Here is a 14,312-nt window from a genome sequence, read left to right as displayed (position 1 = left end):
GCACCTTTCTATCTGGTCAAGATACTCAAAGCACTTTACACTACAAAGTACAATATGTGTCCTCATTTATCCATTCATACAGCACTCTACTAGATCTCTACAAAGCTAATTGAACAAATTATTCTAAAAAGACTAATCTGTACTTTATCACATTCATACAACGATGGTGGCAATGAGGGGTTCAGTGTCTTGCCCAGGGACACTTTGGCATGTAACAGCTGGTGGATTTGAACCCCAACTCTTGCATTGGAGGACAACTGCTCTAACCACTCAGTCACAGCTGCCCCTGGTGATACAGTTAGTAACATGTTTACCTTTAGAGTGTCTATGGCTGAGTGGTTAGAGCAGTCATCCTCCAATGCAAGAGTTGGGGGTTCAAATCTACCAGCACTCACATGCCGAAGTGTCCCTGGGCAAGACACTGAAACCCTCCCTCTCCCCCCCCAATTGCCCCGATGTGTGTCCCATTGGTGTATGAATGTGATAAAGCACTGATTAGTCTCTTTAGAATGATTTGTTCAATTAACTTTGTATCGCTCTTGTAGAGTGCTGTATGAATGGGTAAATGAGGACACAGGTTGTGTAGTAAAGCACTTTGAGTATCTTGATAAGATGGAAAGGCGCTATATAAGTACAATCCATTTGCCATTTAAAGTTCATTCAGCAAACCCTGCAATTTTCCGTGTAAATATTGGGCCACACTAAAAGTGAACCACAAAATATCACAGCGTTAATTTATTTTTAATGTTTTTCTCACAGAATCAGTTTGAGATACTTTTCTCTTTCCAACAATAAAGATAAATGTGAATATAGAGCTTTGAAGAATTGGTAATTTCTCCTGTTAAACTGTCCTTTCATACTAGAAGGTGAGTAAAACATTCAACCATTTCTTGTGCTCAGATGTAGCTATTTTGAACTTCTATCATCCGAACCAATAAAATTGCGTTCAGCAGCCTTGCTGCTCTCTAGTGGAGACAAATGAGGTCTATTGCAGAATCAGTCTGGCTTTGTATTGTGATCCAGGCCATTATAGGCAGCTGTTGGCAGCCTCACTTAACTGGTATCAAGAAACTGATAAGATAATCTACTAAATACTGTGAAATCCTCTCACTCACTGCCTTCAGTGCAAACCCATTAACACTTTTTTATGTTCTTTTCCACTCTCCTTTCATCTCTCCAGGGTCTAATCAGTTCATTGGGCGGATGCAGGACTTTAGATTTTATCCCGCCTCTTTGACCAACAGGTGAGTTGGATAGAATGAGAGATGTGTAATGAGAAGCTTCTGGGAGAGAATGAGAGAAAGAAAAAAAAGCTTTGAAAGACAGACATGAGTGTTGGAGAAGAAGCTCAGGACAAAAAGTGGAACAATGGTTTACAAAAGAAACAAGTCAACTGTATTTATGTAAAGACTTAAAAATGGGAAATTACAAAATATAAACTGCTCAGCAAAAGAAGAGGAGTGGTACAGGGTAATTAAGGGACCATGGTTAAGGGAAGGCTAATCATTGCTTCTTATGATCTATACTGCTTCCAGAAGATTTCCAAAGATTTCTGTACAAAGCTATTACTGAAACATCTTTAAGCTTACAACTTGCCTGATCAAGATTGGCTTTAGTAAAGTAAATGGCTCAATTTCCAAGTTACATTTTTGATTCTGTGCTTGACACAAATTGTTGTCTTTAGCACACTAACAGAAGACTTGAGAGTTTTTCTTACAGTTCAAGCTAAATGCTCATTTTTCATTGGTCTTTTTATTTATTTTTAACATTTTGTTTTTGTTTATTGATTATTGTGTTAACAGAGAAATAGTTGAGTTGTACTCAGGAGTTCTGCCTAAGCTTCACGTCCAGTCTGACTGCCGCTGTCCGCCCAGCCATCCGAGAGTCCATCCTTTAATTGAAAGGTGTGGTTTCAAAACTTCTTTCGTATACGACAAACAAAGTAGTGCTGTCAAAAGATTAATATTTAAATAATTATCAATCAATCATTAATTAAAGTTAAACTAATTACTTGACTGTCACCTTTTTAAAGCAAAATGCTCACACTGAAAAAGTTCATTTGCATTGGTCATTATCACATAATTAAAAAATCTTTTAATGTTTAATTTGAGGGATATGTACTCAGATTAAATATAAATAAAAATTAAAGCTAATTTTCAATTAATTCTAAAATGTATTCATTACAATAAGCCATATGATTATATAGTGATTAAAAAGCATTTGAGATTAAAATTCCAAACATTTTGGAAGATGTCAAGCAAATATTTACAATGATTTACAGTTTATATTTCTATAATTAGTTCATTTTAAATAACAGGAATTAAATCCTTGTGACCATTCATTTGACAGCATTATTATAAAACTTGTATTTTGTGGAAGTTTTATAAAAGTTGTTTGGTTTGTCATTAATTTTAAGTAGAAAGAAAATCCAGTTGAAATTTCTCTGCTGGAAAACAAACTTCCAACATTTTCTGTTTTGCACTGTTGCCAGATATTGCATTCCTAATGCGGTTGAAGACACCACTAATGACAGAGTTTTAAGACTAAACCTTCACACCCATCCACTCAGTTACATCAATGATCAGGACATGGGTACCACGTGGCAATCTAAGGCCATGACTGCACAAGAACTGGAAGAAGGAGTCACAGTTACAGTGGAATTGGCTAATGGACAATACCAGGTGATGTATTTAATTGCATATAAGCAGAAATACTCTTATGGGAAATGGTCCACACATGTAGCTCCTTTTAACCTCAGGCACATGCAAGTATAGTCCTTTCTAAAATGTATTTTACATTATTTTATGTACAGTATGTTATATGCCCACTCATGCACCAATATGCATATGGGGGGAAGAGTGATATGCAGTGTTTTGCCCAAAGACACCTCACTGCTGGGTCTTGGGATGAAAACTCCCAATATTGTGGTTAGAAGGCAGCCTTCCTATCAGTAGGCCAAAGCTGCCCAATATCAATGTCATATTACAATGAGGATAGACCTGTCTGGAGATGTAGTGTGTGAAGACAGTTCATCAGTAGTAGCATTATTATTTTCCTTACTGTGGCCTTGTGATGAGTAAACAAACTTTGTAAAATTCAAAGTTACATTCCAATAAACTGATTTTATCAGTAAATCAGTTCCCCTTTCACTTGTAACACATGAGTAAAAGTAATAACACCCTAACTGTTGCCACCTGTTTCAAGACCTAAGTAAAACTCGTTGGATTTGACCTTTCAACAAGTATTGTGTTTGTTGTTCATAAGTTTTTACCAAGTTTGGTCTTTTTTACAGTTGCCCAGAATTTAGACTTATGAGTCCATATACAGCATGGTTTTTGTTTAAATTTATTTAAATTGGAATGGATAAACTGAAAGGCCATGGGATTACTTTATTAGCAGGTCATGCAGTAGCCCATAAAACCTTGTTGTTGTCAATGTAAACATTGGTCAATCAACAACAGTATTGTCTTATTCTGCAATGTAAATGGGGAAAAAAAATCTGTTTGTTGACACCACTATATGCCTCTTTTTAAAACATGTTAATGCAGTGAATAGATCATTTTAAGCACGTCAACACAAGAGGGAAGAGGATGGAAAAAGAAACTGCTTGATGTGGTTATGTGGTTGTGTCGTTGAGTATCGTTCCTCCTCCTTCTGATGTGTATAAAGTACGTTAGGGAGGCAGGATTTTGGGAGCTGTCCTGTACGGTCATTCAACTTAAGTCCCCAGAAAAATGACACTTTCTGAAGTTTAGGGTATTTGTGTTTGTAGTATGTGAGTTGATTTGTGCAGTCTTGGTGGCTTAATGCACCCCCTGCTGCGTTGTCCAAAATCCCACCCACTGGAGGGCTAGATAACAGTTATAGCACACATACACACACACATACACATACAGGTTTAATATGTGATAGGGATTTTTTTCTGTGCATTATGTGTATGGATGTATATGTGTGTGAAATGTGATGACAATCATATAAAATCTCTTAATTGAGCTTCAAGCAGCACAGTTAGCTCAGGACCGATGTTTTTTGTTGGTGAAATTATCTAATTCTCTAACATTGTTACTCAATAGCAACACTATCACAGCAGGTGAAGATTTTTAACCAGTATTTTAGACTTGCAAGGTCTAATTTCAGGACATGTTACATACATAACATAATGTATATAAACATACATGGATGTACATGCATGAAAACCAGTCACAGAAGAAAGCCACGAGTCACTTTATCTGCTCACTTTTATACTCCTCTCAGCTCAGACTTGAACATAGTTCAGGGGGTGTTCTTGAATTCAGCTGCAGTCTTTTTACACAGCACTTTCTGTTTACACAAACATATGGTTCATGGGCAGAGATAAGCTTGTGTTTTGGGAGACAGTTCAGCTTGTTTGAGCTTCTAGTTCTCAGGGCAGAGGGGAAGGATGTTCTTAGGCATAATAATAAAAACATGCATAACCTTTGACCAAAAATTTCCCGACAGTTTTCTACACTTTTTGGGCATTTTTTTTTCTCTGTTTTGTCATTGTATTTTATGATCTTCACTGGTGTCTCCTAAACTTATCTGCTGACAAGTTTTGGAAATCTATGTAAAATTTAGTTAGTGTCTATTCATTGTTTTTCATCCTTAATATGTTGCAATAAATTGCATAAGTAATATTAAGCAAGACTTGGCAATAATAATAAAAAAGAATGCACTGTAAGTAAACATTGCAATTAAATACTTCATACATTTCAGACTTGATCTCTTGAGATGAACAAAAATTAGTAAAACTTTTTAAAATCTTTCTAAAAACATCTCTTATGGTTTCAAATACTTTATTATACAGGGGAATAAATATAAAACATGGTACTGTCAACAAGGAATAATGATTTACTCCTTCACAATTGTAGGGTTTTGTAAAAGCATGTTGTCCTAGTTTACACTAAATGGGTTCTTCATCTTTGTTTTTTGTTTTTTCTTCAAATTTTCACTAACTTTGATGCATTTATCCTTCAGGTTTTCTACGTTATAGTTCAGTTTGGGGGTCTTTTACCTGATTCAGTGTTGATCCAAAGGAGGAGGCTCGTCTTCTCAGAACCTGAAAGCACCATGAACATAGAACAGTCCTGGTTGGACTGGCAATATATGGCCAGAAACTGCAATGTGTTTGATATGAAGAACAACGGACCATTACCAAGACCAGACTCGGTGAATTGTCTGCAGTTGCCCAGGTTGGTTTGAATCTACTGACTTATCATTTGCTGAAAAGCCCAATATTCACTAATTTAACAAACAGTGATTACAGAAATTACTTACTTTTATCTCTTTTTTTTAATATAAAATAAAGGTTTGTAGATAGTCTAGTTTCATTGGAAGGTCTTTTGAACTATTTATATTTAACAAAGTTATGTGTTATATATTGACATAATCATTATGCTTCACTTGACTTATAAAATACTTGAATAGAGTTACTAAAGTCAGAGGAACTAGTAAGACAAACACATCCATTGCCTTTTAGAACAGTAAGTGCATATGGCTGATCTAAAGCAAATCCTTTGCTTAAGCATTAGTCAGATAGAGACGCCAGAATAAAAATTTAATCTTCAAAAACTTCATAAAAACATTTATATAATTTGAGTTCATTGGCTGATGTGATGGCTTCCAGAGAAAATCCATTCATCCATCCATTATATTTACCTGCTTCTTCCTTTTTTGGGTCACGGTGGTCACCTATGCCCATGTCCAGCAATAACTGTGCGAGAAGCGGGGCGCACGCTGGACAGGTCTCCAATCCATCACAGGGCCACATAGAGACAAACAAGACAACCATTCAGTCTCTCACTCACACACTTTAGAGTTACCAATCAGCCTAACATGCATGTTTTTGGTCTGTGGGAGGAAATGGGGGTACCTGGAGAAAACCCACGCATGCACAGAAAGAACATGCAAACTCCACCCAGAAGGGCCGCCGGATCGGGATTTGAACCAGGGTAAGGTAACCTGCTCGCTGAGAGGCAGCAGCTCTACCAACTGTGCCACCGTGCTGCCCCCACAGAGAAAATAATACAGAAAATTGTTGGCAAAATTAAACAACCTTATTAACACAACAAGCATATTTAGCATACATTTAGGCAAACACATACACAACAGACACAAACAAGTCAAAAGCAATCAAATAAAATTATATTTAGACATTTCATTAAAACACAAGTGACACATATGCGCACACACACTCAGTGACACCCTCACAGTAACAATATTATTAAAGCTAACCACCTACAGCATTACTTTGGCTCATGACTGACAACAGGCTTTAATTTGGCAGTAGGTCCAGAACTGGAGTTGAAAAACACATACACCCACAATTTCCCACACTTACTCTTGGCAGGGCTGTGTGCATCAAGTGCTTGGTTGGCACTAGCTAGAACAGGTTTGAATAGATCACAGATTATGCAGTCATTGCTCATGATTCACTTGACTGACAAATTATATCATATACAACCTTTCCTGGCACAGCTCATGTTAGTAAGCCTGGCATAAGAACAAATTTGCCACACATTAGGAACACAGTAAAACATTTTGTGCTTGATAATTGCATCAACATTTAATCTTGTTTAACACTTCTTTGATGTATAATAATCTTACAAGGTTTATTCAGTTTTGCTAAACAAATTAGCCCTTCTGATCCCAATAGAATATTTGGCAAGATTTGTTTAAGCACAAGTGTGTATGTTTGCATCTGTATACATGAAGACATTTTTGAGGATCAATCTTGAAAAAAATATAATTATCACCAGATAAACTAAAATCACTGCTCCAACTTAGTTGATCTTAGTAGTTGGTTGTAAATAGGTTGCAGACAAAATAAACTATATCCATGAATCCATCATCCATTATCTTCCTCTTGTTCCGAAGTCGGGTCGCGGGTGCAGCAGCTTGAGCAGGGAGGCTCAGACATCTGTTTAAACAGCCACCTCTTCCAGCTCTTCTAGGAGGATTCCAAGGTGTTCCTAGGCCAACCGAGAGACAGTCTCTCTAGCGTGTCCTGGGTCTTCCCTTGCGTCTCCTCCCAGTCAGACATGCCTGAAGCACCTCCCGCCCAGGGAGCATCCTTACCAGATGCCCTAACCACCTCAACTGGGTCCTCTTGATGTGAAATAGCAGTAGTTCTACTCCGAATCTCTCCCGGATAACTGAACTTCTCACCCTATCTCTAAGGGAGAGTCCAGCTACCCTGTGTAGGAAACTCATTTCAACCGCCTGTATCCGCAATCTCATTATTTTGGTCACTACCCAGAGTTCATGACCATAGGTGAGGGTAGGAACGTAGACCGACCGGTAAACAGAGCACTTTGCCTTACAGCTTAGCTCCCTCTTCACCAAAACGGACCAGTACAGAGGCCGCAATACTGCATATGCTGCATCAATCCGTCTGTCAATCTTATGCTCCATTCTTCCCTCACTCGTGAACAAAACCCCAAGATACTTGAACTCCTCCACTTGAGGCAGAACCTCACCCTCGACCTGAAGAGAGCAATCCACCCTTTTCTGATTGAGGACCATGGGCTCCCAGCTGCTTCACACTCTGCTGTGAACTGCTCCAGTGAGAACTGGAGATCATGGCACGATGACGCCAACAGGACCACATAATCTGCAAAGAGCAGAGATGGAATTCTGAGGCCACAGAATGGGAATCCCTCCACCCTCTGGCTGTACCAAAAAATTCTGTCCATAAATGTTATGAACAGAATCTGTGACAATGGACATCCCTGGCATAGTCCAACTCCCAAACCCTGAAGAGGTCCGACACTATGCTTACATTGTGAACCAAACTCTCGCACCACTTGTATAGGGACTGAACAGCCCATAAAAATGGGCCCTTAATCCCATACTCATGGAACACCCCCAGCAGTATACCTCGAGGAACACAGTTAAAAGCCTTCTCCAAGTCCACAAAACACATCTAGACTGGATGGGCAAACTCCCACGACCCCTTGAGGATCCTAGTGAGGGTAAAGAGCTGTTCCAGTGTTCCACGGCCAGGACGGAACCCATATTGTTCCTCCTGGATCTGAGGTTCGACCAATGATTAGACTCACTTCTCCAGTATCCCTGAATAGACCTTACCAGGGAGGCTAAGGAGAGTGATGCTCCTTTAATTGGGAGCATGCCCTCCGGTCCCCCTTTATGAAGAGGGGAACCACCACCCCAGTCTGCCAATCCAGTGGCACTGCTCCCGATGTCCACATGATGTTGCAAAGGTGTGTCAACCAAGACAGCCCCACAACATCCAGAGCCTTAAGGAAATCAGGGTGAATCTCATCCACCCCCGGAGCCTGCTGCGCAGCTTTTAACTACCTTGGCAACTTCAGCCATTATGGACAGACTAACCCCCAAGTCCCCTGACTCCACTTCCTCCATGGAAGACATGCCGGTGGGATTGAGAAGGTCCAAGATGTATTTCTTCCACCTTCCGAGAACATCACTGGTTGAGGTCAACATGACCCCACCATCACTGAACATAGTGTTAGTAAAGAGATGCTTTTCCCTCCTCAACGGACTGATGGTTTGACAGAATCAACTCTGAGCTTACCGAGAGTCTTTATCCAAGGCCTCTCCGAAATCCTCCCACATCCGAGCTTTTGCCTCAGCAACAGCCAAGGCTGCGGACCGCTTGACCCATGGGTGCATGACGCCATGGGCGGTGGCTGACATAATACATTTCTGGTCTCATTTTTTGAAGGTTTTGTAGAAGCTGTTTTACACATTCTTGAGGGGTTGTTTGCCATTGTTGAATATTTTTTTCTTGTATTAATATTGTTGTTTATTTTTCTTACTAAGATGCTAATTTTGCTATAAATGGACTACTAAAAATCAATTAAACTGATTAATTAAACTGATGTAGTTGCTAATTGCTAAACAGTTTTGACTACAAAATGTCTTGCTTCCTGGTTACATGAACAATTTGAGATTTTAGTTTTAAAAATATAAGTGTAGCCAATAGTTGTAGACCTAGAAACGAAGCATAATACTTTAATAGTTTAGATCTGACGTGGGCTTCTGTGAAAAGGCTATAAACAATTATTATTTGAAAGGCTGTTCATAGCTCTTTGAATGACATGTTTATGGAGAAAACCTTTACATTATTGTATGTTTTACATTACATGTTTAGTTGCATTGAATTCTATGATTTGCAAGTGCAAATAGTAGCAGCAACATCAGCTAACTGTAGCACTTCCTACACAGCCTGAAGCACCTCTGGCCAGGATAGAATATTTTTGCCACAGAAATGCAATGAAATATTAATTGAAGGACACAAACGCAGGTGATTAGGAGGGGGATTGAAACTTTTAATGTGATAACAGGCATAAATCCAAGACACCATAAAAAAAATAGGAGCAAAAATAAGAGGATTTTTGTTTATTTGAAATAAATACTTTGTTAAATGTTTTTCTTGTTTTTCAGCAACCAGCCCTTTTCAGGAGGTAACATCACCTTCAGTCTGCTGTCCCCACATCCAATTCAGAGGCCGGGATATAATGACTTCTACAAAACTCCATCCTTGCAAGAGATGGTGCAAGCTACCCAAGTTCGAATACATATGAGAGGACAGTACCGCCCAAAGGCAAACAGGGTTAATCAGCTACACAGATACTTTGCTGTAAAAGAGATCACAATCGGTGGCAGGTAAAAGCTTGCATTTTATCCAATGATATTGTATTTCTTGAAGAAAGCTAATGAAGTCTTAGTTGCATTTATTGATAAGATCTGTTAATCTGTAGAAGATGAAAAGGAAACTCCTCAAACACTGTTAAATGAGCTGTTTGTTGTGTGAAGGACTTCAAATTGACCACAAGTGCCCTGACTCTTTTTCTGGAAAACCAAATTCACATATATTTATAGAGAAATTATCATCAGTAACACTCTTTGTATTGTTCAATAGTTATCCTGTCTGTTGTCAAACTGTAAATGGGTTAATTTGTTGAAGAATGCAAGAGTATCACCATTACAGATTTGTGCAAATTGGGGGAACACAGTTCAAGTAAAATAATTTCACACAGACTGTTGAGTTTCAGCAGAGCTTTTTTGTGAGTAATTGTGAACACATCTTTTCATTAGACTGACACTGTGGCTGACATAGTGACTGTCTTTTATGACTGAGGTAATTATAGGATTATACAGGAGGCAATCATCTCTTTCTCTCTTCCCCTTCTAAGCTGTTTAATTAGTATCTTGTTATAGTGAAGTAGGAGAAACGGAGATTTAATGCTGCTGAAGCCTCATCTTTGCGATCTTCATCCATCTATGTTGTTCCCTATTCTTTTATTCTTTCTCCATGTTCTGCCTTGATTTTTTTTATGAAGCATGGAAGCATACTGGGAATGGAAGAAAAGCTATCTTTCTGTATATGTCTTCCCGGGAATAATAACCTACGTATGTTTTGTTTTTCCTCACAAAATAACTTTACATAGTTACACAGATATAAGTAGTATTCAAGTAAATTAATATGACAATCTGACCCCTGCTAAATTGTATCTTTCAGCTCACATTGTTTGTTTGCAACAAAAAAATCATTTTAATTACTTTAATAACAACTAATCTTCTGCCTAGTTCACTTAGTCAGACCTTGTTTAACAGCTAAGTTGTTGCACTTTAGCTCGGTATACCTCTAGCTGTATCCCACTTTTGCAATATGGCCACAAAAATAAGCCCCTCTTTAAGTTACCTTTTGTTGAACACACATATACCAGTTAAAGTGGCATATTCTGAGATGTGGACATGAAGCAGGTTTTTTGACAGGAATTTTTGACATACAGTTGGAGGGAGAGCTTTTGCCAAGCTTATTGTCTTTTTTGTTCTAATTTATGTTTTCTCTTCCAAGTAATTTGAGTGTGTTTGGTGTCAGTGTCATACTTACTCCATTCCTGTTTTTTTTTTCTGTTTTTTTTTAGATGCGAGTGTCATGGCCATGCAGACCATTGCGACACCAGTGTGACACCGTACCGCTGTTTGTGTCTACCAGAAAGCCACACAGTAGGAAGCAATGTGAGTAACAAAATAGTAAAAAATAATTTTTTACAAAAAGTTATAAATTACCTCATAATTCCTATGTCACTGTTTTAGACAGTAAAGGGGGGGCCGAGATGGTGTAGAGGCAGGGCAGCCGACTTGGGACCCGAAGGTCCTGGGCTCGATCCCCAGTCATTGCACATCTTGTGGTGTCTCTGAGCAGGACACCCTATCCCCAGTTGCTCCCCGGGCACCCTCAATAGCTGCCCACTGCTCCACCTGGTGGTGGATGGGTTAAATGCAGAGAGCCAGTTTCACCATTGTATGGGAACATATAATGATGACAATACATATACATTATATTATTATAAAGATTATTTTATTGACAAGTTCTACTGGTTTATGGTACACTGCACTTAATTGCAGTCTCATATCATCACATTTCACTGTTTCTGTCTGCAGAGGTTGATGTCTGAAATGTTCTTCACATTGTCAGATGCAGGGATTTCTACTGAAATTCTATATAGCAAGTTTGGACCATTTTCAAACACTTGCTCATCTTTTTTTCTTGTGCTTAATTGGATAACAAGAATAAACCTCACTATTTAGCACAACAGACACAGTAGCTCTTCAGCTTTTTGTTTGCATGATTATTATCATTACTTGACCAATAATCAGCATCATTTTAAATTTTGCATGTCCATTTCAGTGTACAGTGCTTAAATGCTGTTTTTAATAATCCTTAATCAAAACTATAATATTAGTTTTAATGCAAAGTCTTTACATTTTGCTATTGTTTGCTACAATATGAGTAGTCTGATCAAATCTACCACCAGGCAGTTGCTTAATAAAAATATAATAGACCTTGTCAGGTAATAGTAGTCATCAACCCAACAAAAGCCTCCATTTGGTCAGCAGTGAAATACTCAGGTATGACTGCTGCGACTTGCTGTCGCACAGCACCGCCTACATTATTCACCACTTATATATCTTTCATACACTAGTGTCTGTGCATTTGTGTGCACATTTGTATTTTGTAGAGGAACCAGAGAACATCAGTGTGTTTGTAGTTTTCAGCTAACAAAAAAAAGTCCTATTCATGTTACTTTAAAAAAACAAACACACATTTTCTATTATACAGTACGTTTAACTTACATAAACTCCACAACTCCATATTAACAGATCTTCTTTTCTCTAATTTCAATATTTCTTTTTCTTGAATTAGTCTTCGTAAAGGTTCTTGTACAGGCTTCATCCTCTTGGTTGATCCCTCCCTGTCTCTTCTACTCAGTCTTCCCTCACGAGTCTCTGTTTAAATAATGTCTCAAATCGACTAGAACAATGACATTCCCTCAGCATCCATTTCTAATCAGCTCCTTTTCTTTCTGTCTGCCTTTGGCTTTATTTCACTTAACATTTTTTTTGTTCGCTCCTTCCTCCACAACATTTTATTTTAGTTCAGTGTGTGCGTACGTGTACGTGTGTGTGTTTCATTCTCACACTTTAATTTTTCCTGTCCCATCTGTATTCCTTCATCCTTGATCTTCTTTTTTTAAATGCATTTGTTCTTATTTTCGGGTTGTCAAATGCAATAGATGTAGGCATATGTACATGTTTTTTAAACATTCTTTGTTATGTAAAATAGTCTCTAAACGAGCTATAATTCTCTGGATTACATTGTGCAACATGTACATATGTCTACACAGAATTATTTTGTGTGAATATTTATGGAGGTATGTGCCTGTGTGCGCTCTCCTTCTGAAACAATCCATGCCATCTTCCCGAGTGAATATTCAGGGCCTCTTTTTCTGTCTCTGTAATATTGAAGCATAAAAGGCTGAGGGAAGTATTAGCGTTTAATATTGCATGTGTTCTGTTGACTCGGATTGGCCAAGCACCATGACGGATGTTGTACTAATCTGTAGAATTTCCACAGTGACATTAAAGTGACAGAAATGCTCAGACATGTGTCAAAATGATCAACAGGGGCCTTAGAAGACACACACCTAAACTCTCCCACACGAACTCCCACAGACACACACACATTCACACACTAAGACTCAAATGTGCAAGAATGCACATACTTCACTTTCTCTCTTTTTCCTTTGGCTTTTTTTCTTATGTGCACTTTGTGTCAGATTTAATCTCTCATTGTGCCAGTCTGTCTTTGCATCCTTTCACGATAATTTCCATCTTGTCTGAAAGTTTTATGATATCATGAACTGTACAAACCATTGCACACTATTTTCCATTTTTACAATGTAATTTAGTAGCTCCAAAATATATACTTGTGTGCTGTGAGATGTTACTGAATGTTAAAATATCTTAACTTTGCTAATGTTGCTAACTTTTCTACGCTTTGCTTTTAGTCTGCACGCTGAAAACGTAAGAGCTGAATCAGATTTTATTGCAAACTTGCCAAAAGAATAGAAATGTTTTTTTGTTTGCAGTTTTTTGGTCTGGCATTAGTTAAACATAAATATTCTTAGACTTTCCAACAGTGTTATTTTTACTCCTTCAAGTTTTAATAGAAACAAGATTAGATTATAAACAATACTGACAATCCTTATTGGTTCACTAGAAGACTACTGGACTTCTTCGTAACAATTAGGCCTGTTGCGATAAACAATAAATCAATTAATCGCATGATGAATGAAAATTATCGACCTCATTTTCATTTACCGACTTTGTTTTTTTTATTGTCTCTTTCTACTGAAGACATTGTGTGAAAAATGCTATTCTAAAGAGCTCAAATCACAGAGCGTCTGCCATGTCACCATGTCAGCCCATGTCACATCAAGGGCCCTCCCTACCATTTTCTTAAAGAGATGCTGCTCAACTAGCCATCCTTTGGTTCAAACAGTCTTATACTGCTATCAGGTGGTCAAAAAAAGGTACTACACGCCAAACAAATCAACATTTCTTCTAAAAATTGACAATTAATTATTGTCAAATTTCAAATGATGTTATCGTGTATCTCAATAATTTATTTATTTATTTATTATTTTTTTTCCCTTGTCCTGTCCAGCATTGTGACACTTAAAATTATTGTCTGAGTGTCAAAGTGATGCCCAATAGATTTACTTGCACAAGCAGAACATTATGGCTGGCCTTAATGCTCCACTTGATATATAAATTAAATTTTATTAGAATTTGCTTTGGGCTTGTTTCAGATGTAATGGACATGGGGATGAAAAACAAAGAAGATAACGAAGCAGAAAAGTGAGAGAAGGGTTAAAAGGTAAAGAAGGAGATAGGAATAGAGGAGAGAGAGAGGTATAAAGAGAACACAAATCAACATCATTGAAGTCTGCCTCTAGACC

At 38.0% G+C, this 14,312-nt stretch overlaps 1 protein-coding gene across 1 annotated transcript in view; it reads left to right on the top strand.

Moving 5' to 3' along the window:
• ush2a (Usher syndrome 2A (autosomal recessive, mild)) overlaps positions 1-14,312 on the top strand; it is a 113,310-nt gene that overhangs the window by 7,088 nt on the left and 91,910 nt on the right. Inside the window, exons 3-8 of the mRNA XM_037693645.1 lie at positions 1,181-1,244; positions 1,803-1,904; positions 2,492-2,681; positions 4,996-5,210; positions 9,445-9,666; positions 10,932-11,025. Of these exons, the coding sequence (XP_037549573.1) occupies positions 1,181-1,244; positions 1,803-1,904; positions 2,492-2,681; positions 4,996-5,210; positions 9,445-9,666; positions 10,932-11,025 (887 nt within the window). The remainder of the gene's footprint in view (positions 1-1,180; positions 1,245-1,802; positions 1,905-2,491; positions 2,682-4,995; positions 5,211-9,444; positions 9,667-10,931; positions 11,026-14,312) is intronic.

Source organism: Nematolebias whitei, chromosome 2 (assembly GCF_014905685.2).
Source record: "Nematolebias whitei isolate Nwh7 chromosome 2, NemWhi1, whole genome shotgun sequence".
Lineage (NCBI taxonomy): Eukaryota > Metazoa > Chordata > Actinopteri > Cyprinodontiformes > Rivulidae > Nematolebias > Nematolebias whitei.
This window is presented reverse-complemented; position numbering and strand designations above follow the sequence as displayed.